Raw genomic sequence first — 26,522 nt, 5'->3', positions numbered from 1 at the left:
CATAATCTTTGCATTCGTGATAAACTCCTACAAGAGGAACTGTTGAAATCAGAAAAGCAAGGGTGGACAGTGAATGTGTTTGTTTGGTTCAGTTCCGAGCAGTGCAGACAGGGCCCTTGGGAGCCTATCCGCGGTGAAGTCTGAAGTGCAGTGAACCCCCCTTTCTCTAATGACTCTTCCTCTTACAGGTTGGCCCGGATTCTCGTCCGCCTGCCAGCACTCAGGCTGATGAGCTCCAACATAACAGAAGAACTTTTTTTTACTGGTCTCATCGGCAACGTTTCAATAGACAGTATAATCCCCTACATCCTCAAGATGGAGACAGCAGAGTATAACGGCCAGATCACCGGAGCCAGCCTATAGCGCACACCTCATACCTGCCGAGGAGCACAGGATCCGCCCAGGACCGCTCAAATACAAAGAAAATAAAGTAGTGGTATTTTGGTATGTGCAAATATTTCCAGTATCTTAGCTATTTCCTACCTGGTTTCTTCTTATCTGTTAATCCCAGACAGTAGCAACTAAAAGACTAGTAGGATCCTTTCCTGCCATAAGAAATGTTTTAATGCCTTTTGATGAAGCAGCAGATTTTGGAACAATCTTTTAACTTAGTTTTTATTTAGAAATTCTCAAAGGGCAAAAAACAAAAGCAAAGTTTTATAATGTCAGAGACTAGTTAAAACTAAAAAGAACCTAAGAGAACAGTATGTGTATATATTAAAAATGTCCTTGGAATTAATAGCTACTAATTACCAGGGTAATGATATTAGCACTTTCTAAGCACTTATCAATGTGTAATGTTAGCAACATCTTGCCTATGTGCAGGGCAAATGGAAAATTGTGTATGTCTTTTGCCGAAATACTAATGATTTCTGTGAAAATGCAATAGGGTTACAGGAGACAATCATTTATGCTTAAGGAAGGAAGGCGTCATTCCTAACTGTACGCACATGTTGCTGGTGTAGAGCTAAATTCCCGGGAATGAATGAAGAGGCAGCTTATCTGTACGTGCAGTCAGGGGAGTGTGGTGGCACAATCGTGGTGATCCGAATTCACAGCTTCCTCAGCCAGAGCTGGTGCTTGTCGGGTTCCCTGACCTCTGGTCCTGGTCTGTGATGGGCATCTGCAGGCTCCTCTGAACTCGGGGCTCTTCTGGTGACTGGTTCTCAGAATTGGATTAAACCAGTCAGACGTTAACTGCCAATTCCTGCAGCAACTGAAAACATCCCCGAATCACCTCCACCACTCAACAGCAGTTGGAGCGTTCTGACCAAAAAGTGCAAGGTGGGCATTCTGAACCCTTGCCGGGACCTCCCGACTACAGTGCGGGGTGGTTGCATGGTTTTCAGGTGGAGGAGTGCGAGGGCTCCCTTCTCAGCAGTCTCCATCCCAAATGCCCCTCGGGAAGGGCCTGTGTTCCTGCACTTCGGTCAGAACTGGGAGGTGGGAGGTGGACGGTGGTGCGGGTCTTGCTGCCTGCCCAGGCAGCAGCTGTGGTGGAGCTGAGTGGCATGTTTCTCAGTGTCTCCAGGCTCAGCACCTCTGTCGGCAGGTCTCTCAGTGATCCTGGCACACCACGCACTTGGGTTCCCCCGGGTTGTGCCAGCAGACAGACTCTGGAGCGTTTTAGATGATGGATGAAGAAGCAGGCTGCCTGCTCCTTAAAAACCTTTAATCCCCAAAGTTACCATCTTTTTTCTCCTTGTAAGTGATAGCGACCATCGTTTACAAGAACAAAATGCGGTTATTGGGAAGTTTAGCCGGAGAAAAGCGCCCATAGTTCCCCTGGTTGTGAAGCAGCAGCACACATTTCCATTTGGGAAAAGTAGCAAGGCTGCGTCAGGTACCTGTACTTTCTTTCTGTGTAGCCCAGATTAAGAAAATACAGTGTGAGGCTAAACTTGTATTTCTTGAACCTTTTGATCAGATGATACCCCAAAAGACCCCAGTGCACGCACTCCCCTGCCGCCAGGCATCCACGGCCGTGTAAAGCTGAGGAGAGCAAGGTGGGTGCCTCGTGTGCTGCGCGTGGGTGCTGGGCTGCCGCCACGGGCTCACGGCAAGAGGGGACCCTATTCCGAAGTTGTCGGCGGCACTTATGGAAGTCATTAGTGGGAATTAGTGGGAACAGTGTCTCCAACTTGGAAATTCCTGTTTGGATCTGATTATATCATTTATCGTTCATGCCTTGGGAGCAAATTTTGGAGAATAGTGGGGGTACCCGTTATAAAATGATGGGAAGGATTTAATTTTGACAGCTTAAATTTTTGGTTTTCTAACTTTGAAGTGATTTCAGTTTCAAAATTAAGGCAAAAAGTGGCTAAGGATTTTCGCAGAGGGCATTTTGTAGCACTTGTGTGCATCTTACATAGCGAGTTGCCTATTTTTCTGTTCTTTTGACTTCGGATGTAAGCATGTCTGTTGATCCTGTAGTAGCTCCCTGGGAACACGTATTGTGTCACATCTTTCAGGTCTGAGTTCTCGGTAATGGTGAAAAGGTCGGCACTGGCCGGCTGCCCTGGGCCCTGGGGGCGTCCTGTGGTTGTGAGGCTTTTACACTCAGGTTGCTTTAAGGTATGAGGGCAGCTTAGCCAAGACCTAGACTGAAGTCTGTGCTGGGAACAGAAGGTGGTACCAGCAGGGAGACAGTGAACACCTGGATAAGCACATGCCCCACTCCAGCAGGACAGCCCGGGAGAAAAGCCGATTCTAAGCTGGTCCTGCTCCCTGAGTCCCTTCGCTGCTGATGGCTGATTCTAGTGGACCATTTTGGGCTTTGAACACTCCTCATTAGTTTCCTAGATCCCCTTGGCCTTACTTTGAAGTGGCCTTTTCCTTAAAAATCAGCTCCACGCCACGTGAATTCTCGCCGCTCCAGATCATCTCAAGCCTTTGACAGCAGGTCCATTCTCTCTTGTCAAACTGGTTAAAAGCAGCCCAGAGTCAAGAATTATTTAAAGAGATTTCAAGTAAATATTTGGGCTCAACTTTCACCAGGCTTTTAACCCTTGTTAGTAGCCTGTGAAACTCTGATTTAGTGAAGTGAGACCAGCCCTGAGTAGTCTGCATCTGAGTGAAATAAGCCAGGATCAGGATTCTTTGCCACAAGAATCCTGGCCCAGCCACCCTTCCCTCTGTGAGGAGAGTACCTAAGGGAGGTGGGGACAGACGTACACCACTGCTTCTTGATGAAGTGGGCTCTTTTCCATCGGTATTTCAGATAATGTTGGACAGTTATGTATAGAAATTTGTGGAGTTCATGTTATCATAAAACAGGACCGGAAGAGACGTAGAAAAAGACCAAATTACTCAAGCAAATATTTTCCATGTTATTCCTTGAAAGTATTTTTAAGCAAGTATGTTACCACCCTTCTGATTTGTGTGTGTGTGTGTTTGGGGTGGGGCGGGGAGGCTGCCTTATTTATTGTCTAACCTCTGCCATGAGGCTGTGGTCAGGGTTCTTTTGTTGTTTGGGTTTTTATATTTAATTTCAGGTGTAGTCACTTGTAAGATGTTATGTAATTGCCCTCAAGAGGGATCGTTTCTAGCCTGTCGGCGTCAGTATTAAATGCAGACTCTCTCCTGAGGTGGTGGCAATGGACACGGCTACCAATGGGCTCTCTGATCGATGCGGCGGCAGCACCCTCGCTGGGGCACAGGGCTGTAGCTGCACTGCATACTGGCTCTCTGGCTTGTTTGGGGGTAGCCACGGCAGGGAGCCAAGAACTAGAAGGGCTCTCATTGTACCTAGTGCTCTTATCCTGATCCTTTGAGGGAACACCAAGCAGAGCAGTCTTGCTCCCAGCCCTGCCCTCTGCCTGACAAGCAGCCTTTGGCTGGGGATCCAAGTTCCAGGGCCTGATCAGATTAGAGCCTGGAAGCGCGTTGCCCACTTTCCAGTGGAAGTGGCCTTATGTGCAATGGGGCTGAAGGTGACATTACAACTCTTCTGAGTCCAGGTCATGAAAGGCGGCATCTTCTGATGCTCACCTTTATTTTGGAGGATGGTGCCCTTCAAAGCCTGGAAAGGCAGGAGAAAGCAGGGCACACACCCACATCCTTCACTGTCCCACTTCCATTCTCCATAGATTGTGCGGCTCTTGGAAAATGTCTTAACTTTGATGTAAATTTGCAAAGCTAGCCCCTCATTATGACAGAGTGGGATGAGTCTTTTGTACACAGAGTCCTGGGCCTCCTCACCTGTGCCTCCCACCAGCGGGCACTTCTGTGTGTTCAGCCCTGGGGTCCCTTTGGCGGCATTGTGTGTGTACAGATTTATAGGCTTGTGTGACTGACTGAATGTACATGTGTTTATACCTTCTCTATATGTACAGTGTATATAGCATATGTGTACATAGATGTATATTATGTATACAGACATGTAGCCACGTATCCAGACTTTCCTTTTGTTTTACAGAGAATCTATGATAGAGTTTCTACAGTAAATTGATGTGGGTGTTCCGTGGTCCCTCAGCAGGATGGATTTGCTGAGACTTTAACTCCATTTTCCTTTGGGTGAGCCTGGCTGGGAAAGGCCCTGAGGTCAATGTCCACTCTGCACCAGGGCAAGTTCCAGACAGAAAGGCCCTGGGAGGATAACATTGCTTTCTATTCTCTAGGAAGCATGAATGTTGATGGCTGATTTCTATGGTATATAAATTACAAATCTTAAATTCTCTAACTAACTGTATAGCATGTGAATGAAATCCACTGACCTTATTCCTTTCTATAAACTATGATTCTAAAATTTTTAAATTTCAGATAAAAATTGCATTTTTATACAAATGTATATACCCTTAAAGCTACAAATGCCAAATTTTCCTTGTCCAGGTCTATTCTGAGGAATTTTCCCCATTAATCGGGCTTTAAACTGAGATACACTAGTTGCTCATGCACCTGGTAAGCAGAGACCTGAATGGTGGGAAGGTTGAAAGCTGGCCTGCTGAAAGAAATCACTGGATAACTGCAAAAACTCACGTAATCCACAGGTTACTTTTTTTTTTTAAATAAGCTTACTGAAATGTTTGAAAATACTTCATTGAGACCACAGTACTCGGTGCCTTTTGTGAGATGGTGGGTCGTTTAGCCTTCAGCTTCCCATAGCTTTGATGTGACGAAAGCTCCTGCTACTTCACTGGCCTCATCCCACAGTGAGTTCGACCTTTCCCATGTCCTTACCTGTCGTGACAATCACACTATTGAACATGGCTCTCCAGTTAAAACACAAGTGGAAGCCTGACAGTCTCTAAATGAATCTTTAAAAGTTTTCCTTTGGGGCTATTTACCTTAACTGTAATCTAAGAATAATTAAACTGTGAGTTTAAAAAAAGTATCTTGGGGGTGAGGAATGTCTGAGATATTTTTAATGCCCAGCTATACTTTCAGTTAAGAGGCCAATAATAATTCTGAAATGCTGGGAAAAAAGGCTCAGCAATATTTATCGATTGACAGACTGTGATAAAGCTTAACACTTGGATAACATTTAGAAATGGTAGTCTTTACATTAAAAATGGCTTTTCTTTTAGGAAAGTGTAGTCAATTATCATTTTAACAACCAGAGCACTCATGGATTCAAATGCTGCTGCCACACACAACTCAAGTGCTGGAGTATTTTTCTACACTCTCTCCGTTCTCCCACTTACCTTGTAAACCAGTGTTCAACTAGTTTTATAACTGAAAACTGCACATTTTTCATAGTACAAACCATAGTTTTTACCTGTAGTTTGGAGCTGTCTGTTAAAATGTAGCTGCACTACCAGCCCTTTTAAAAGAAGTGTGTTAAAGGAAAATTTGGGTGTTAGATTTTTGGGACCGTTTCTGTAACCTCTGCCCTTCACAATATAGAAAATATTGTTTATGCCATCACATTTTAATTCCAGGTTTAAAATCTGTTGAAAGCTGTATAGCTTGAAATCAGCTTTGTTTATGCGATGGCATTTAAAAAACAGCATGTTCTTTTTAAACTGAATTTTATATCTAATCAATGTCTTCAGTCTCGAAGAATTTGCATTGTTGTGTTTGTATATAGAGTACTGCAGTGCATGAATTAGCTTTATGCATTTTATTAAATGCTGTTTCAACGTGGCATTATTGTTGTGGCTTAATACTACTACCTAAAAGAGGTTTATACTATTAAAGTGAATTAAAAACTAATAATGTGCATCCTGCTCCTCATTTCTCCTCGTAATAGTAACATCGGTAACGCCTGACCCCCAGAGGCACCCAGAATGCTCTGCCTGAACCCCAGGTAGGTGGCAAGGAGGCACCCTGGTCGTCAGACCCCTACAGCTCGCACCCCACCTTAGCCTTGCCCAAAAGTGACTTAGCCCTTGATGGTCCATTGGATGGTCCACTGGATTGTAAATACCTTTAACGAAAACGTTGGCGGGACCATCCCCTCTGCGTCCTCCCAGTGGAGCCACTCCTTGGTGTGGTGTCCAGAAGCCACGCAGACTTTCCTGGAGCGGAGCAGAGCACAGCTTGGGCCACCGGACACACAGATCGCTGGCACAGACAGACAGACATGCACAGAGCCAGGCCTCAAACCAGCAGACGCTTACTGTAAGGATATTTGCTATCCAGGGTAAAAATATTTTCTTAAAGTTTCAGAAGTTTAGGACTTGCTCATTATGTCATCTGACCTCTCATTTTACAGGTGAGGATTCTAAGGTCCAAAGTCAGATTCATGGCAGAACCCACAGGCAGCCAAACAGCTTTAAGCGGCTTTGCCAGGTAGAACTCAAAATGAGAAGAAAATTGGTCACTTCAGTAGAACAAGGGCAAAAACCATCTGGCGAACACTGCTTATGCAGATAAAATTAAGAAAATGTGTCAATTACAAGATCCTCATATGAGAGGATTGGGATTGACATATACACTAATATATATAAAATGGTAACTAATAAGAACCTGCTGTATAAAAAAATAAAATTCAAAAAAAAAAGATCCTCATAGCAATCTTCTCTACTAATTTCTTCCCATTTTTGTAAATTTAAACCCATCTTTTTACCACTAATAAAGTAGGAAATAGATGACAAAGGAATAATGCCCCCCCAGTGGTGTTTATCTCCATGCATGTTACCTGCTACCTATAAAATAGTCCACGCAAACAGTAACAGCAGCGCCATCATGTCAGGCACTGTTCATTTATTCTCTCTCTAAAGAGGGGTCAAACACTAGCTTAGTTCAGGGCGATCCTCCTACTTGGCAACCCTGGGGGCGCCCCTGTGGACCATGGAGGGAAGGGCCATTTCCGTAAGTCCTTCTGTCTCACTAGCTCTGGAGACAAGGCCAAGAGGAACCAACTCTTTCTGAAAAGCCCAGTCAGCCACTGTGAAGGCCATGGCTGCCACCAGCTGGGAGCAGTATCAGAAACACGGCAGGAACTGAGGCCAGCACCCAGGGAGGGAGTAGAATGGGGGACAGGTTTTTCTAGCTGCCCTCGGAAATGGTGATGAGGGAGAGAGCACCAAAGTGTTGAATTTCAGTTAAACAACCCTCATAAGCCTGTGGTCATTCAGGACAGCTGCCCATTACACATCAGACCCACAGCCCACCTCCCCACAACCCCGACGTTTACACCATCACCCTGAACACAGGTCTGGTACAAAATCACAGTAAACCATAACCTGAGCACCGTATGTGAAAGGAGCCAAACTTCTCCCAATTTAATGAGGTAATCTGCAACATTTATATAAAACATCCCAGTCTCACATTGGGATAAGGATTACCTTTCTTCCCATCTCACAGGGAGCTTTTGGCTTCAGCCCAAGTCCTTCACTCTCGACCAGGTAAACCTAATCTTAAGGTGACTCTAGAGGGCCCTGGTGTCTCCTGAGGACTGAAACCGACACAACTGAAGTGACAGCAACATCAGTGTCCTGTGAGGAAAGAACTCCCAGGCAGACCCCCAGTGACACCTCACACCCTCTTCCAAACCTCAGTAAGTGAAGGCTGAGCAAGCCAGAGGGTAGCGCCCTCTCCTTGCCAGGAAGGCAGGTCTGGGACCTCTTGGCCTCTGGCACAGCCTCGCACCAGTGGTCAGTTGGCTTTAGTTTAAAAAGCGAGCGCTGCACACAGGCTTGCCCTGGGATTTCTGAAAAATCCCAAAGAGCCTGACTGGAGGGGACGTCTATACCACCAACCAGACAGCTCCAGCCAGACCCCCGCGCAGCAGTTCTTCATTATTCTCCAGAGCAAGGCCTGGAAGAAGAGTCGAAGCCAGTAGAGACCAGGAAAGGGCTGCAGGACTGAGACGAGATATCACCAGGCTGCAGCCTTACACCTTCCCGACCCCAAAGCCCTGTCCCTACAAAGGCCTATCAGACCGGACTCATGCCACACTGCTCAGTGATTCTGAAGCATTTATTGCCCTGATGGCGCAGGGTGTTCACTGGGCAGCTTGGCTGCAGCCCAACTCCTCCTCTCCCCCCATGCACTTCTACACAGGTGTGTAAAGGAGACCCTTTTATTGCAAAGAGATTTTCAGTCTCTCGGGGAATAGGACCAGGGGCTTTTCTGGGGCCTCAGTCTTGGGAACTGGCTTTCAGAGCTGCTTTGTACTTCCCTGTCATTTCCCTGGGCAATGGCACCAGGCCCGGGCAGGGCACCTGCCCCTCCACCTCACAGATGCACTCCCGCAGGCAATACTTTCGGGGGCCAAAGTGGGCTGGGTGAGAAAGCTGTTTTTTCTCCTGCTCCTCTTTCTCGAGGGTTTCCCTGCCAAAGAACACAGACAGCAACAAGGCGTGGGTGACACGGCTCCAAGCTGCTGGAAAGTGGGGGACTTCTCAGCCGAGTGAGCCCCAACATCTGCCAGGGAGACCTCCTACGCTGCTCCCTACTCCCCCCGGGCCTCCGGGGCTGGGAGTTGCGCAGGAAGGCCTGCAGCCCGGCGAAGGGTAGCAAGGGGTGACCCCAGCTCTGAGGAGAGGCAATCAGGACCAAGGGGCCTGGAAGTGCCTCCGTGCGCTTTCCCAAGACAGACTTTCCCATCTTCCCTCCCTCCCTCCATTCATGGAAAGAAAAGGAATGTGTCACAGCAGGCCCTGGGGTTGGTCACCCACTAGTTCCAAGCTGAGATTCCCCAAGAGGGACATGGTCACAGCCACAAGGGCACGCATTTCAAATGCGTCTCAGCTTCTCGTGGACCCAGGAGGAAAGGACCATCTTTATCTTCACGGTGCAGGGAGCTGCAGCTCAGAGGTTCAGGCGCACAGACTCCCGTCCGCTCTCTGGTCAGCGTCCGAGGCTCCTGCCAGAGTCCGCCCTCTCAACACCCCTCCCAGCGCGCCCATCTCCTCCCTCTCAAATCTCTGGGCCAAGACGTTTGCACCCCTCCAGGTCAAGCCCCACCAACTCACTCGCTCTTCCCCAGAATCTTTTTGATGTGCTCCATGATCTCCTTATTGCTCTTGGTCTCCACGTCCACAAGGACTTGCTCCCCAGAATCTGGAAACAGGAGGAAAAGGGGGGAAGAAAGCTGAGAACACAGCAAGGCACTCCCTGGCCTCGACTGGTGGTGATTTGGGATTTGCTTTTAAAGGAGAAACATTTTAACGGTCAAATAAATGTTTATGTAACCCATTATGCTGCCTTTTTTCTGTATTTCTTTAGATGTGAGCACATAAACTTTAGGTATGTACAAAAGCATACATACTATTTTAAATAGAAACTCCATGTTCATGGATAGAAAGATTCAATATTGTTAAGATGGCACTCCTCCCCAAACCAGTCTATGGGTTCAGTCAATCCCTATCAAAAATCCTAGCAGGTGTTTTTGTAGAAACTGAAAAATTGCGCCTAAAATTCATGCAAAGGACCCAAAACAGCCAAAACAACCTTGACAAACAAGAAAATGGGAGAACATTCGTTTCCCAATTTCAATTTTACCACAGGCTACAGTAATCAAGTCAGTGTGGTATTGAGCAAAAGAACAGCCTATAGGAATGGAACTGAACTGAGTCTAGAAATAAACTCTTATTAAATTTATGGTCAACTTATTTTCAGCAAAGATGGCAAGACAACTCAGTGAGGAAGAAGAGCATATATCTGATAAAGGACTTGTATCCTGACTAAAGAACTCTCACAATTCAATGTCGAAAAGACAATCCAAAGAAAAAATGGGCAAAATATCTGAATAAACATTTAACAACAACAAAAATGGATAATAGCACATGAAAAGATACTCAATATAATCAGTCATTAGGAAAATACAAAATAAAACTACAGTGAGATATTAAGGTGGCTAAAATTTTTTTAAACACAATACCAAGTGCTAGTGAGGATGCAGAGAAACTGGAACTTTCCTAAATTACTGGTAAAAATGCAAAATCTTACAGCCACATCAGCTAGTGAATTACGACACACAAAAAAGGAATTAAATGATTGGAAAGGAAGAACTTTATTTGCAGATGTAATGATTGTGTATGTAGAAAATCCTAAGGAATTTAGAAAATAAAAACTTCTAGAAATATGAATTACCAAGGTTGCAAGACACAAGGCCCATGTACAAAATCAGCTGTACTTCTACAAAGTTGTTTGGTGCTAACCAAAGAACTGAAAAAAGAACATTTTAAAAATACTATTTACAATAGTCACAAAACATACTCAATATTATTAAAATGTCCAGGGACTTCCCTGGCAGTGCAGTGATTAAGAATCCGCCTGCCAATGCAGGGGACACGGGTTTGAGCCCTGGTCCAGGAAGATCCCACAGGCCACGGAGCAACTAAGCCTGTGCACCGCAACTACTGAGCCCGTGCGCCTAGAGCTCGTGCACCACAACTACTGAGCCCACATGCCACAACTACTGAAGCCCACGTGCCTAGAGCCTGTGCTCTGCAACAAGAGAAGCCACTGCAATGAGAAGCCCACGCACTGCAACGAAGAGTAGTCCCCGCTCGCCACAACTAGAGAAAGCCAGCGAACAGCAACAAAGACCCAATGCAGCCAAAAATAAATAAATTCATTTTTTTAAAAAATGTCCATTATCCTCAGTGATCTATAATATAATTCCAAACAAAATCCCAGCAAGCTTTTTTCTAGAAACTGGCAAGCAGATTTTAAAGTCAATATGGAAATGCAAAGAACCTACAAGGGCCAAATTAATCTTGGAAAAAAAAGGGGGGGTGGGGAACAAAGTTGGATTTACACTTCCTGATCTTAAGACATATTATGAATTACAAAAACCAAGACAGTGTGCTATTAGCATAAGGACAGACATACATATCAGTTAAAGAGGATGAAGAGTTCAGAAATAAACTCGAATAGCCAAAACAATCTTAAGGAAGAAGAAGAGAGCTGGAGGAATCATGCTCTCTGACTTCAAACTACACCAGAAAGCTACAGTATTCAAAACTGCAAGGTACTGGCACAAAAAACAGACACATAGATCAGTGGTACAGACCAGGCAGCCTAGAAATAAACCCACACACTTATGGTCAATTAATCTACCAGAAAGGAGGCAAGAATATACAATGGAGAAAAGACACTCTTCAATAAGTGGTGCTGAGAAAACTGGACACCTACATGTAAAAGAATGAAATTAAAACATTTTCTAACACCATCTACAAAAATAAACTTAATATGGATTAAAGACCTAAATATAACACTAGCTACCATAAAATTCCTAGAAAAAAACATAGAACACTCTTTGAAATAAATCATAGCAATATTTTTTGGGGAGCTGTCTCCTAAAACAAAGGAAATAAAAGCAAAAATAAACAAATGGGACCTAATTAAATTTAAAAGCTTCTGTACAGCCAAGGAAACCATAAAACAAAATGAGGGACTTCCCTGGTGGTCCAGTGATTAAGACTCTGCACTCCCAATGCAGGGGGCCCAGGTTCGATCCCTAGTCAGGGAACTAGATCCCACATGCTGCAACTAAAAGTTCACATGCCGCAACTAAAAGATCCCGCATGTGGCAACAAACACCCGGCACAACCAAGTAAATAAATAAATAAATACTTAACCTGATTAAAAAATGGGCAGGAGAATTGCACAGACATTTTTCCAAAAGGAAATACAGATGGCCAACAGGCACATTAAAAGATGCTCAAGATACCTAATCATCAGGGAAATGCAAATCAAAACTACAATGACATATCACCTCACACCTGTCAGAATGGCATTCATCAAAAAGACCACAAATAACAAAGGTTGGTGAGGATGTGGAGAAAAGGGGACCCTTGTACACTGTTGGTGGGAATGTAAATCGGTGCAGCTACTATGGAAAACAGTATGGAGGTTTCTCAAAAAAACTAAAAATAGAACCACCACATAACCCAGCAATTCCACTCCTCAGTATATATCCGAAAAAAAACACACTAATTCAAAAAGATACATGCACCCCAATATTTACAGCAGCATTATTTATAATTGCCAAGATATGGAAGCATCCTAAATGCCCATCAACAGATGAATGGATAAAGATGTACTATACACACACACACAATGGGATATTACTTAGCCATAAAAAAGAATGAAATTTTGCCATCTGCAGCAACATATATGGACTTGGAGGGCATTATGCTAAGTGAAATTAAGTCAGACAGAGAAAGACAAATACTGTATGATAGCACTTATTTGTGGAATCTAAAAAATACAACAGACTGGTGAATATAACAAAAAAGAAGCAGACTCACAGAACAAACTAGTGGTTACCAGTGGGGAGAAGAAGGAGGGAGGGGCAACATAGGGGTAGGGGAGTAAGAGGTACAAACTATTATATATAAAATAAGCTACAAAGATATACTGTACAACACAGGGAATATAGCCAATATTTTATAACAACTATAAATGGAGTATAACCTTTAAAAATTGTGAATCACTATATTGTACACCTGTAACTTATATAATATTACTGTACATCAATTATACTTCTTTTTTTTTTTTTTGCTGTGCCATGCGGCTTGCAGGATCTTAGTTCCCTGACCAGGGATTAAACCCGCTCCCTTGGCAGTGAAAGCATGGAGTCCTAACCACTGGACCTCCAGGGAATTCTCCCATTTTAACCAGCTTAAAATGTAGAATTTGGTGCTTTTTAGTGCCTTCACAATGTTGTGCATCCATCACCACTATCTAGGTTCCAGCACTTTTTCATGACCCCAAACAGAAACCCTGTACCCATTAAGCAGTCACTTCCTATTCCCCACACCACCCCAGCCCCAGCCCCTGACAACCACTTCCTGTCCCTATGGCTTTGTCTGTTGTGGACACCTCACACAAATGGAATCACACGCTATGTGGCCTTTTGTGTCTGCCTTCTTTCCGTTGGCATGTTTTCAAGGTTCATCCGTGTTGCAGCATGTTCCAGTACTTCATTCCTTTTCATGGCTGAATAATATTCCACTGAATGAATATATGGATTTTGTTTATCCATTCATGGTCGATTTTTCTGACAAAGGTGCCAAGGAAATTAAATAAGGGAAAGGAATGTCTTTCAACAAATGGTGCTATAACAGCTGAATATCCCAAATCTAAAAAATGAACCTCAATCCTTATCTCACTTAATACACAAATAGAGATCATAGACCTAAATGTAAATCTAAGACTCTCCCACAGGAGAAACACAAGAGAAAAATCTTTGTGACTTTGGGGTAGGCAGAGATTTCTTGGACAGGACACAAAAAGTACTAAATATGAAAGAAAACAACTGATAAGCTGGAATTCATCAAAATTAAAACTTCTGCTCTTCAAAAGACACCATTAAGAAAATGAAAAGGCAGCCACAGACAGAAAATATTCACAATACATCTGACAAAGGAACTGAATCCAGAATACATAAACAACTCAACAGGAAAAGAGCCCCCACTTTTTTTTTTTAATGGACAAAAGATCCAAACAGACTCTTTACAAAAGAAATAAATGAATGGCTAATAAGCACATGGAAAGATACAGGGAAATGCAAATTAAAATGTCAAGGAGATATACAGGCACTGGAATGGCTGAGAAGACCTATGTGATGAGAAGAATGGCCCCCAAAGATGCCCCCTCCTAATCCCCCAGAACTTGTGAATATGACATCTGACGTGGCCAAGGGGCCTCTGCAGATGCAATTAAACTTAAGGACCCAGAAATGGGGAGATTCTCCTGGATAATCTGGCAGCCCCATTAATCACAAGGTCCTTAAAGTTGGAGACCCTCCTGGGCTGTGGTCAGAGGGACGTGTGACTGTTGGAGAGGGCCAGACACGAACGCAACTGGCTTCGAGGATGGAGGAAGGGACCACGAGCCAAAGAATGTGGGGGTCTCGGGCTTTCCTGGTGGCGCAGTGGTTAAGAACCCGCCTGCCAGTGCAGGGGACACGGGTTCGAGCCCTGGTCCGGGAAGATCCCACATGCCACGGAGCAGCTAAGCCCGTGCGCCACAACTACTGAGCCCACGCTCTAGAGCCCACGAGCCACAACTACTGAAGCCCGCGCACCTAGAGCCCGAGCTCCACAACAAGAGAAGCCACCGCAATGAGAAACCCCCGCACCGCAACGAAGAGTAGCCCCCGCTCGCCACAACTAGAGCAAGCCCGTGCACAACAATGAAGACCCAACACAGCCAAAAATAAAACAGAAAGAAAGAAAGAAGTAATTTAAAAATAAATAAATAAAGAATGTGGGGGCCTCTAGAAGCTGGAAAAGGCATGGAAATGGATTCACCCCTAGCACCTCCAGGAAGGAAGGCTCTGCGAACACCTTGATTTTAGCCCATGTTGGACTTCAAACCTATAAAACTGTAAGATGAGAAATCTGTATTGCTTTAAGCCACCAAGCTCGTGGTAATCTTACAGCAGCCACAGGAAATGCAGATGAGTAACAGGACCAGTTTGGGTGAGGATGGGGGGCCAGCAGGACCCCTCACCCTGCGGACTGCAAGGGCAAATGGCATGATCATTTTGGAGGCCTGTCTGGGTGGTTTCTAAGAAGGTTACGTGCCTATTCTGTGGCCCAGCAAGGCCATCCTGAGCCTGTGCCCAGGAGAACCGAGCACCTAGGTCCACAGAGACATGCACCTTCCCAAAACCACCCTCGGCAGGCAGCCGCTAACAACCCCTCGAGCGAGACCCTCCTTAGAGGAGTCTCTGGGACCCGCTGCTGCAGCAGCAGAGCCAAGCCCACCTGGCTCTCCCAGGTCCCCGTCCAGGACCTGCCGCTTCTGCCCAACACGCAGCCAGAGCTTCCTACCGACCGGCCCCGACTTTCTCATCTGAGGTGTCTCCTGGCCAGACCTCCTTCCAGAGATGTCAGACGTGCTTTGCCATCTGAAGACTCTCCGTGCCTGCCCCCCATCTCCAATAAACCTCATACTTGTAACTCTGTCTTGGCATCTATAGAAAACCCAAATGTTCATCAACAAGTGAATGGATAAATAAACTGTGGTATGTTCTGATAATGGGGCACTACGGAGCAATAAAAATGAATAAGCTACTGATACACATAACGTGGATGAATCTCAAAAAGACAAGTGAAAACCAGACACAAAAGGACATACACTGTGAGATTCTATATTAGGTTCTGAAACAAATAAAACTAACTAGTCTATGGTGAAAGAACTGCTAACAGAGGGAATTCCCTGGCAGCCCCAGTGGTTAGGACTCTGTGCTCACTGCTGAGGGCCCGGGTTCGATCGCTGGTCGGGGAACTAAGATTCCACAAGCTGTACAGTGTGGCCAAAAAAAAAAAGAACTGCTAACAGTGGTTGCCCCTCTTGGGAGTGAGAACTGGGAACTGGAAAGCAGTACTAGGTGACTTTTTGGGTCTTCGCTGGGAAACAGTGACACAGGCCCGTCACATCTATCAGAACTCATCACTCCATGCACGTTAAGACCTGTCCATTTTATTATGGGTAAATTATACCTCAATAAAGTTAATTTTTTAAAACACCAACACGAAATATATACACAAAAATGCCAACCACCACCATTCTCTTCGCCTCCACCTTGCTCTATTTTTCTTTTCTCCATAGCACTCATCTTCTAACAAACCATGTTATTGAGTTTCTTGTTCATTCTATCTCCTCCTGCTGGAATATCATCTCTACAAGTCTAGACATCTTTGTCTGTATGGCTCCCTGACACCCCAAGCACCTAGAACAGTGCCTGGGTCGTAGCAGGAACTTGATACATATTTGCTGAATGAATGAAACAACATCATCCTTTTCTTTCCTGACGAATTTCCCAGTCTATACTTCATTAGATTCTCGTAACCGTGTAAGGAAGATGTTTTGCCTTCCCCTAGAAATATGTAAGTGGGAACATTACTCGCTCAGGATCAGAATGACTGAGTAGACAGTTGGGCTAGAACATATGGTCTTCTGACTTCCAGGAACTGAGCCCAATTTAACTGAATAAATCTTCATGTTTGCTCCTCGCAGGGACAGGAGAGCATCACATAAATGCATATGGTCCACAGAGGACACACGCAGACACATACACTGTTCAAGAGAATGTGGCCAGCACTGAGAGACGTGCCCTGAGAGAAGGCAGAGGCCAATCTAAGGTGCAGGTAAGGTTTCCTGAGTGAAATGGTGCCCAAGCTGAGTCCCAAAGGATTTATTTTTTAATTAAGCAAAGAAAAGTAGAAGGGGATTTGCAGCAAAGGAACCAACATTAGCAAAGGCATCAAAGCACAGTGTGGCAAGGGAATTTGGAAAGACTAGCCCGTGTGACATGAGGCGTATGCAGGAGATGTGGCAGCAACAGGAGATGCGGCTGCAGAGGGACAGATCTGTGCAGTCACTGTGTGCCAGGTATAGGAGCCAAGGTGACAGGACCAACGTAGGTTTACAAGCGCTCCCATCTCAGCCCCCGCTGACTGCCACACAAGAGGAACATGGGAGGGAAGTCAGGCCTGGGCCACGGCAGAGGGCCCTGCACTCACCTAAATAGAACCGCAGGAAGGGTGTTGGCGTCATGTTCTTAAACATCATGATCTGCACCCAGGGGTTCTTGTACTGGATCTGAGGTATGTTGAAAAACACGAATTTCCTGCAAAACAGAAGAAATTAAACCCGTGAGAGTTTTTAACCTAAAATTGTATGCACCTGTGTATTCTTCTAAAGAGAAAGTCCAGAACTTTCATCAGGTTCTAAGAGGACCCTGCCCCCCACTCCGAAAAGGTGGAGGTAGGAAAAGCAGGTCTCAGGAATCCACTAACGTGTTGTCTGAATGTGGGTGTTGGGACCCTTGGTTTGTCATTTTAGGGAAAAGAAATCTATATCCCTACCTCACGTTGCATATTAACCTAAGACTCACCAAAACAGAAGTATAAATATAAAAATGGGGGCTTCCCTGGTGGCGCAGTGGTTGAGAATCTGCCTGCTAATGCAGAGGACACGGGTTCAAGCCCTGGTCTGGGAAGATCCCACATGCTGCGGAGCAACTAGGCCCATGAGCCACAACTACTGAGCCGGCGCGTCTGGAGCCTGTGCTCCGCAACAAGAGAGGCCGCGACAGTGAGAGGCCTGCGCACCGCGATGAAGAGTGGCCCCCACTTGCCACAACTAGAGAAAGCCCTCACACAGAAACTAAGACCCAACACAGCCAAAAATAAATAAATAAATAAATATTTAAAAAAAGAAAAGAAAAGAAAAATGAAACCATGAAATGTCCTCGGTCTTGATTGGTGTGACAGCTGCACAGTGCACTCATATGAGAAGCTGTGTATCTACAGGTGAGCACTTTATATAAATTATACCACAATTTAAAAATAAATGAAACCATGAAAACAAACATGGGGAATACTTTTACAATCTAGGAGTGGAGAAACCTCTAAACTCAGAAGGTTTAAAACACAGGTAAATTTGATTACATTAAAACCTTTGCAAGGGACTTCCCTGGTGGCGCAGTGGTTAAGATTCTGTCTGCCACTGCAGAGGACACGGGTTCGAGCCCTGCTCGGGGAAGATCCCACATGCCGCGGAGCAACTAAGCCTGTGAGCCACAACTACTGAGCCTGCACTCTACAGCCTGCAAGCCACAACTACTGAGCCCGCGCACCTGGAGCCCGTGCTCCGCAACAAGAGAAGCCACCGCAATAAGAAGCCACGCACCACAACGAAGAGTAGCCCCTGCTCACCACAACTAGAGAAAGCCTGTGCACAGCAACGAAGACCCAACACAGCCATAAATAAATAAATAAAATATCTGCAAGGCAAACTTTACCAAAAACAAAATCAACATTTGCCAAACTAGAAGAAAAACGTTTGCAAAACACAAAACAAAAGGTTAATTCCCTTGATATAGAGTTCTGCACATTATTAACACCATTTATAATCCAACACTAGAGGCAAAGGCCACAGACGGGCAGAAACCCACATAGCCTATCAAAGGAAGGATCCTCAGTATCTTCCCAACAAAGTCATAAATTAAAATGGTCCTTTTTTACCTCTTAGACTGCTAAAATAAATAAATAAATAGTTTTAAGTTATAGTAAAGTGAGAAAACGTTTCCTTAAGTATATTAATTGGTTTAACCTCCTTGGAGGTCAGTTTGGAACTAGCACAGATCTTGACTCAATGTTTTCACCTCTGCCTTTAGGTATTTTCACACTTGAATGCAAAGATATGTGTGAGGTTTACTGCAGCATTATTTGTTACAGCAAAGGAACAGAAACAACTTAAATGCCAGGCTGATTATATAAACTATGACACAACTGTATGCCTGGCTCCCTCTCCACCTGCTCTCCATCCAGAGTAGCTAACAGATATGGGCTAGGGAGTGGGCTTTCCTGCCCTCTGGCTTTGTGCTGGCTTCAGCCCACATGGAGCACTGGCAAAAGAATGGAAGGAGGAGGAGAGTTAAGGTATTTATCTCCCTGGCTCAACCCCAGGCTCAATCCCGGCTCCAGAGGCTCCTGTCAGGCAGCCCTCTTCATCTCCAGGTCCCAACAAACATTCTCCTCCTCACTTCTGCAGCCTAGACTCGGGCTCTTGCACTGTTCCTTGTGGTTTCTTTTCCCATCCTTGCCACACCATTGCAATTAGTCTCTTGATTAAAGCCTCCCCAATGACCCGAATTTAAATGCATTCTCTGCTTCCTGCTGCCACCCTGCTCCCCACACCAGACGATGGAAAGGTGCGAGTGGTACACGGGTAGAAGCGTGGTTGCCTGGCTTCACCACTTTCCAGCTGTGTATGACCCAGAGCAAGTTACTGCTGTGTGCCTCAGTGTTTATGCCAACATGATGGCAATGCAGGACAACCAGTCCAGATAGGAGCTTGTAGTTTATTCTCAAGAAGAAAAAGATCGGATCAACAGAAGGCCTGATTGTGTGACATTTGCTTGGGGAAACGTCCATAATTGGGGCAGAATCTGCAGTTAAAACAAAAGCAATGACAATAACCCCAGGGAAAACAAAAAACTGCAAAAACAAAAAGGAAAAATAAAGTGTTTGACTCAACTGTGTACAGTGTTTACAAAGTCATAATAATTTAACAGTGAATACTGATTTATCCAAAATTCTTAAATGACTATATTGGGAGGATGGGGGGGTCGAGTAGTATGCATCTGCTGGGGTAGGGAATGGCAATGCTTCTGGAAGAGCTAAATCCTTGCCTTCCACAGTGGCAAGTCAATAGATAAAGCCTAAAGCTAAGAAAGTAAGGAGGAGCTCTCTAAATATAGTATTTAACTATATGGGAGTAAAACTCTAATCAAATGGTTAGAGTTGAAAGTTGTTGCCTCTGGAGGATACAATGGAGAAAAGACAGCCTCTTCAATAAGTGGTGCTGGGAAAACTGGACAGCTACATGTAAAAGAATGAAATTAGGGCTTCCCGGGTGGCGCAATGGTTAAGAATCCGCCTGCCAAGACAGGGGACACAGGTTCGAGCCCTGACCCAGGAAGATTCCCGCATGCCACGGAGCAACTAAGCCCGTGCGCCACAACTACTGAGCCCGCACTCTAGAGCTCACGTACCACAACTACTGAAGCCCGCGTGCCTAGAGCCCATGCTCCATAACAAAAGAAGCCACTGCAACGAGAAGCCCGTGCACCGCAACGGAGAGTAGCCCCCGCTCACCACAACCAGAGAAAGCCCACATGCGGCAACGAAGACCCAACGTAGCCAAAAATTTAAAAATTAAAAATATATAAATTTATATATAAAAAAAAGAATGAAATTAGAACACTCCCTAACACCATACACAAAAATAAACTCCAAATGGATTAAAGACCTAAATGTAAGACTAGGCACTGTAAGACTCTTAGAGGAAAACATAGGAAGAAAGAACACTCTTGGACATAAAACACAGCAAGATCTTTTTTGACCCACCTCCTAGAGTAATAGAAATAAAAACAAAAATAAACAAATGGGACCTAATGAAACTTAAAAGCTTTTGCACAGCAAAGGAAACCATAAGACGAAAAGACAGCCCTCAGAATGGGAGAAAATATTTGCAAACGAATCAATGGACAAAGGATTAATCTCCAAAACAGACAAACAGCTCATGCAGCTCAATATCAAAAAAACAACCCAATCAAAGAATGGGCAGAAGACCTAAGTAGACATTTCTCCAAAGAAGACATACAGATGGCCAAGAGGCACATGAAAAGATGCTCAACATCACTAATTATTAAAGAAATGCAAATCAAAACTACAATGAGGGGGCTTCCAGGGCGGCACAGTGGTTAAGAATCCGCCTGCCAATGCAGGGGACACGGGTTTGAGCCCGGGTAGATCCCACATGCCACAGAGCAACTAAGCCCATGCGCCACAACTACTGAGCCTGCACTCTAGAGCCCGCTCGCCACAACTACTGAGCCTGCAGGCCACAACTACTGAAGCCCGCGCACCTAGAGCCTGTGGTCCGCAACAAGAGAAGCCACCGCAGTGAGAAGCCCACGCACCACAACGAAGAGTAGCCCCCGCTCCCCAGAATTAGAGAAAGCCTGCGTGCATCAACAAAGACCCAACGAAGCCAAAGATAAATAAATAAATGTATAAATTTTAAAAAAACTACAATGAGGTATCACCTCACACGGGTTAGAATGGGCATCATCAGAAAATCTACACACAATAAATGCTGGTGTGGAGAAAAGGGAACCCTCTTGCACTGTTGGTGAGAATGTAAATTGATACAGCCACTATGGAGAACAGTACGGAGATTCCTTAAAAAACTAAAACTAGAATTACCATATGACCCAGTAATCCCACTACTGGGCATATACCAAAAGAAAACCATAATTCAAAAAGACACATGCAGGGCTTCACAACTAGAGAAAACCCGCGTGCAGCAATGAAGACCCAACGCAGCCAAATATTAATTAATTAATTTTTTTTTTAAAAAAAGGGCCAGAAAAGTAAACTGTCCTGGGTCACACGACCAGTAAGTCAAAGAATCAGGACCGTGAGCATTGGGCTCCATCATTATCAAATTCACCTGGATCCTGAGGCGCAAGGCTGGACACAGAACTCAATACATTCCAGCAGCTGTTACTTCTCCCATTGCATCTTAAGGGCAAGAACACCTGGCAGAGGTGAGGAGGAACTTAGCTCTCAGACTCTGAATAAGGCAGCTCCCCACACACCCAGCAAATACCCTAAGACTCGCTAGCCCGGTGCTGTACTGGCCACTGGCACTTGGAGTAGAGGGCCAGGTGAAGTGCTGAGGGCACATGAACAAGCAAAGAAAGGCCAGTGGGGCTACAAAGGGCAATTCTGACAGGCTCAAACCCAAAGGGCACCGGTGGGACAGCCAAGCCCTTATCACTAGGAACAATGAAACACAGAATAGCTGTTTGGCTCCTATTTACCCAGAGAGTATTAAAATTCTTGAGCGTGCGACTATGTGCAGGCCTATTTTGATTGGCTGACCATTTAAAAACCAGAGATTTACATAAAAATCTGAATTTCTGGCTCCTTGACAAGTCAGAAATTCTCCATGGAGCCCAAATAGCTAAGATGTAGCCAAGCAGTGAATGGCCCCGTGAAACAGGGCACGTTTTCAGTTTACTGCAGGCCCATCCAGACTGTCTCCCTCCTGTTTGTACCTGCCTGGCCTCTGCCCTGTGACTCCTGGTGCAGATGGATGGATGGATGGATGCAAGGCTGGTTATGCAGGACTATCTGGGTGCCCATTCAGCCCTATGACTGAGTCTTCTAGGAAGCCCTCATCCCAGCTGACCCCACGCAAGTAGGTCCAAGCTCTTGCGTTGACCTGTGGAAAGCAAACGGCTAGGGGGTAGCTGCTGGCTCTCCTGAACAGCCCTGCACTGAAGGCCCCGCCATGAGGGGACCACCCTCCACAGGGAGTTGCTCTCCAGTCTCACTCCGATCCATCCCACACACCCAATCCCAAAGTTTCTGAAAGACAGGACTTGAATTCCCAGCAACAGCACGCGGCCCAGCATCAGCAGGCACTCAGTAAATTTATACCTAACACCTGAAAAGCCCAAAGCACTGCTGCTGCCTCAAAGTTCAGTTCAAACCTTTCACTTGCAAGTTACATTCAATGAGTCCCGACTCTGCTGCGGGCTGAAAAGCATTGAGGAGTTGGGGCGGGGGCCGCTGCGCAGCTCACAGACAGTCCCTTCACTCTAAGGGTGATGAGTGCTCTTCGAGAACGAAGCCCCCTTTCAGAACCACCCCCTCACCAGCTGACTATGGTACCCTGGACAAGCCAGTTCCTTAACCTCCTGCGTTCTTTCATCCCTGGAGTGAAGAGAACCGTGGGGTTTCTGTAAAAATCAAACGAGCTAGTGCACGAGGAGCATTCAGAAACGCGCTGCACGCACGAGGACTCAACAAATGCCAGCAGCTGTTACCCCTCCCACTGCACCCCCATATCCGCCCTGGGACATAGGTATCACCCCGGTCGCAACACTGAGGAAAAGCAACTCTCCCAAAGCCAGCAGGTGGAAGAGCCCGGACCCCAGCGGGTCGGTCGCCCCGGGCTGGGCTCCACCAGGACCGCGCGCCGCCCGCGGGGCACGGGTGGCTGAGGAGGCTTCGGCCTCCCCGTCAGCGCGGCCCCCACCCGGCGCGACGCGGCCCTGAGGTCCTCTTCTGCTGTGGAACCCGGGGCAGCTGCCCGTCCATGCAATGGGGGCCCTGGCGCCAGCGCAGCGCCAGGTCTCAACGACTCGCAAGTTATTGGTGGGACCCGGCGGTTCGGACTGACCTGGCGCCCTCGCCCAGCTCCCCGTGCGTGTTGTAGTTCACCGTCATGACCTTCACCGAGTCCTTGAACACTACGTCCCCCTGGCCCAGGTACTGCAGGGTGCGGCGTATCGGGAAGCGGCCCTTCATGGACATGGCGGCTGCGGCGGAGGGGCCGGACCGCCGGCCGCGAGCCCAGCAGCGCGAAGAGACAAGCTAAGCTGACGCCGCCCGGGCGGCCCTCTAGCCGCTTCTCCTCCGCGCCGGTTTCCACTTCCCGCGCAGACTCACAGGAGACGCCTCCCGGCGGGCAGCGCACAGGCCGCGGAGCAGCCTGGGACTTGTAGTACTGGCTGGCAGAGTTTTCCTTAGGCGGGGGCGGTGGGAGCCGGCACGTACGCCTAAGCGTTAAAGCTCCTATTGGAACGTTAAGGTTTTCACGATTTGTGAATCAAGTCTTTCTCCCCTCCGCCAAGGGAAAATATTTTATATAGGCTCAAACTCAATCATTCAGACAACAAACTTACAGTAGGAAATAATTCAGGAGAGCTGAGTTTGAACACCAAGTCGGCCAGTAACTTAATGTTCAACCTCAAATATGTCAGTTTTGCTCTCTCAACTTCTCCAGTTTTAAAGTGAAGGGTTAGAACTGCGCAATTTCTAACATTGACTTAAAAAAAAAACAAAACCAAAATTAAAAACCTGACTTGCAAAAGGAAAAAAAAAAAAGATTTTGGGATCTACTCCTTACTAGTTTAGCCACTTGAGAGCTCTGGACCTCAATTTCTTGAAAAGCAAAAGGTGGATGAGATGCATTTCCTATTGATCTGAGAACGTTCTCCTTCACTTTTTTTTTTTTTTTTTTTTTTCTCCTTCACTTTTGAAGGATAATTTTGCCAGATACAGAATTCTAGGTTGGGGGTTGGGAGGCATCTTTCAACACTTTATTTCACTCCACTCTCCTTTTGCATGGTTTCTGATGAGTAGTCAGCTCTCTTTTTTCCACTATAGGTTAAGACGGTTTTTTCTTCTGGTTTCTTTCAAGATTTTCTCTTTGTCTTTGGTTTACAGAGGTTCAATAAGATATACCTAGGTGTATATTTTTGGTATTTATCCTGCTTGGTGTTCTCTGAGCTTCCTGGATCTGTGGTGTAGTGACTGTCATTAATTTTGGAAAGTTCTTGACCATTATTACTTCAAATATTTTTCTTTATTCTCTCATTTTTTTTCTCCTTCTGGTATTCCAATTATGCATGTTTTACCTCTTCTGAAATTGTCCCATAGTTCTTGGATGTTCTATTCGGTGTTTTTGTTGTTTTTCATTCTTTTTTCCCTCTGCTTTGCAGTAGGGAAGTTTCTATTGACTCACTGATTCTTTCCTTGGCTGTGTCAACTGATGAGCTCATCAGAGGCACTGTTTGTTAGTCTCTTTTATTTCTAGCATTTCCTTTCAATCTTTCTTAGAGTTTCCTTATCTCTGCTGACATTACCCATCTGTTCTTGCATATTATTTACTTTTACCACTAGACTCTTTAACACATTAATCATTTAAGTTTCCTATCTGATAACACCAACATCTGTGTAATACCTGAATCTGGTTCTGATATGTGCTTTGTCTTATCAGACTGTGGGGTTTTCCCTTACCTTTTTTAGCACACTTAAAATTTTTTGTTGAAAGTGAGACATTATTGGCTGTATTAGGTAACAGGAACTGAGGTAAATAAGCCTCTACTACGAGGGGTTATGTTATTCTGGCTAGAAGTAGAGCTGTGTTTGTTTGCTGTAGCTGTAGGCCCCAGAGGCTTCAAATTCCTCTAGTGTCTGTTTTTGTCTCTCTTGACTTCGGGCTTCCCTAGAGTCTGTGTTTTGTACCTCTTTTAGCTGTAATGCATCCTTATACTGGAGTCCTGTTGGTGTGGTAGTAAGGTGTGGCGGCAGGGAAGCATTCTGTAATTTTATGGTGAAATTTCAGTATTTTAGTGGGCCTGTGTCCTTGGGCTGTGACCTTCCTGTTTCTTAATCCCCCTCTGTGATACAGAATAAGAAATATGTTTGGTCTTTGTTCCCAGCTCCTGGCCAGAGCTCCTAAAACTCTTGTAATTTCCTTAATGATAAGAGTGATAGGAGCTTCTTTTGTCATATCTAATTTTTGTCCCTGTTCCTGAAATAGTTCTGGAAAGATGAAGGTGAAAGGAGTGGCTTTTGTTATTCATAACAAGCCCCTTTGAACCTCTGACCTCCAGGAAGGTAACAGGGGCTAAGGGTTGAGTTAATCGCTAATGGCCAAAAGATTCAATCAATCACGCCTATGTAATAAAGCCTTCATTATAAAAACCCTAATTTAGGAAGTTGGAGAGCTTCCAAGTTGGTGAACACACCATGGTGCTGGAGAGTGATGTGCCCAGAGGGGGGGCATGGGAGCTCCACACCCCTTCCTATACCTTGCCCTATGCATCTCTTCCATCTGGCTGTTCCAAAGTTGTCTTCTTTTACAATAAACCAATCATCTAGTAAGTGAACTGTTTCCCTGAGTTCTGTGAGCCATTATAGCAAATTATCGAAACCAAGGAGACGTAGAAACCCCTGATTCATGAAAGGTCAGAAGTACCAGAGGCCCGCACTTGTGATTGGCATCTGAAGTGGAGGGGCAGTCTTGGTGGGCTGAGCCCTTAACGTGTGGGATCTGATGGTAACTCCAGGTAGACAGTGTGAGGATTGAATTGAATTGTCGGACGCCCAGCTGGTGCTGGAGAATTGCTCAGTGTGGAAAACCGCCCCCGTATTTAGTGTCAGAAGAGTGTGTGAGTAGAATGTATAGAAAAACATGAGTTTTCAATTTTACCCTCCCCACACTTGGATGAGACATGAAGGTTATTGCGGACTGGTGTGAAATGCCCTTCCCCAGGTGGGGTTAGACTCTGGTAAACCTCCCAGCCCCCCAACAGGCTTTTGTTATGGAGAATGCTCTGAGTTTATTTTACAAAGGTAACTCTTCCCCCTTTCCCTGCCAAAGCAATTACCTATGAAAACCAGGTGGGGTTCCTGGACGTAAAACCTGTGAGAGTGTGGGGTGTCCTTAGGCTGACCCAGGGGTTTCTCCCTCCCATGCTAGTCCACACTCAGCCTCCAGCAATTCAGTAAGTATTCCTAGCAGCTCTGGATCCCGTGGCTTCTGCTTCAGGTAAGCAGATCTTGGCTGCGACTCTGCATTCACCTCTCCACATTTCTAGGTGGCAGTAGGCCCTGCAAACTCAGTTCTCTGATGGATCCAAAGTCATTGGCTTTCAGTTTGCCCAGCTTTTCCTTGTGGTAAGGACAGGAGTGACAACTGCCAAACTCTTTGTATGCCTGAGCTGAAGCCAGAAGTCCTTTCTGAAGTATTTTTTAAAACCATGCTAGGCTACTGAAGAGTTTTAGTCAGAAGAGCTT

The 26,522-nt window shown here is 45.6% G+C and overlaps 2 protein-coding genes and 1 long non-coding RNA gene across 41 annotated transcripts in view; 2 read left to right on the top strand and 1 right to left on the bottom strand.

The window, feature by feature from the left end:
- NR2C2 (nuclear receptor subfamily 2 group C member 2) overlaps positions 1-6,156 on the top strand; it is a 93,842-nt gene extending 87,686 nt beyond the window's left edge. For 3 of the 11 annotated variants that reach the window (XM_082413476.1, XM_082413477.1, XM_082413474.1), the window contains one exon: positions 189-6,156. In XM_082413476.1, coding sequence (XP_082269602.1) covers positions 189-363 — 175 coding nt within the window. In that variant the 3' untranslated portion in view covers positions 364-6,156. The remainder of the gene's footprint in view (positions 1-188) is intronic. The other 8 variants (XR_014250960.1, XR_014250957.1, XR_014250958.1 and 5 more) reach the window with 8 other exon arrangements.
- MRPS25 (mitochondrial ribosomal protein S25) overlaps positions 1-23,400 on the bottom strand; it is a 229,285-nt gene extending 205,885 nt beyond the window's left edge. For 7 of the 29 annotated variants that reach the window (XM_082413492.1, XM_082413514.1, XM_082413494.1 and 4 more), the window contains exons 1-4: positions 23,116-23,398; positions 16,875-16,981; positions 9,363-9,450; positions 6,368-6,504 (exon numbers count right to left, since the gene is read on the bottom strand). In XM_082413492.1, coding sequence (XP_082269618.1) covers positions 6,368-6,504; positions 9,363-9,450; positions 16,875-16,981; positions 23,116-23,249 — 466 coding nt within the window. In that variant the 5' untranslated portion in view covers positions 23,250-23,398. Of the gene's footprint in view, positions 1-598; positions 1,861-6,367; positions 6,505-8,453; positions 8,719-9,362; positions 9,451-16,874; positions 16,982-23,115 lie in introns of those variants that run through there. The other 22 variants (XM_082413496.1, XM_082413499.1, XM_082413503.1 and 19 more) reach the window with 10 other exon arrangements.
- Positions 9,458-17,559, top strand: LOC309638047. Its single transcript, XR_014250976.1, has 2 exons — positions 9,458-16,499; positions 17,197-17,559. It is a non-coding gene; the product is annotated as an uncharacterized lncRNA (long non-coding RNA).
- Positions 23,401-26,522: the final 3,122 nt, after the last annotated feature.

The sequence above is a fragment of the Balaenoptera physalus genome, assembly GCF_965194825.1.
Source record: "Balaenoptera physalus genome assembly, chromosome: 11".
Lineage (NCBI taxonomy): Eukaryota > Metazoa > Chordata > Mammalia > Artiodactyla > Balaenopteridae > Balaenoptera > Balaenoptera physalus.
This window is presented reverse-complemented; position numbering and strand designations above follow the sequence as displayed.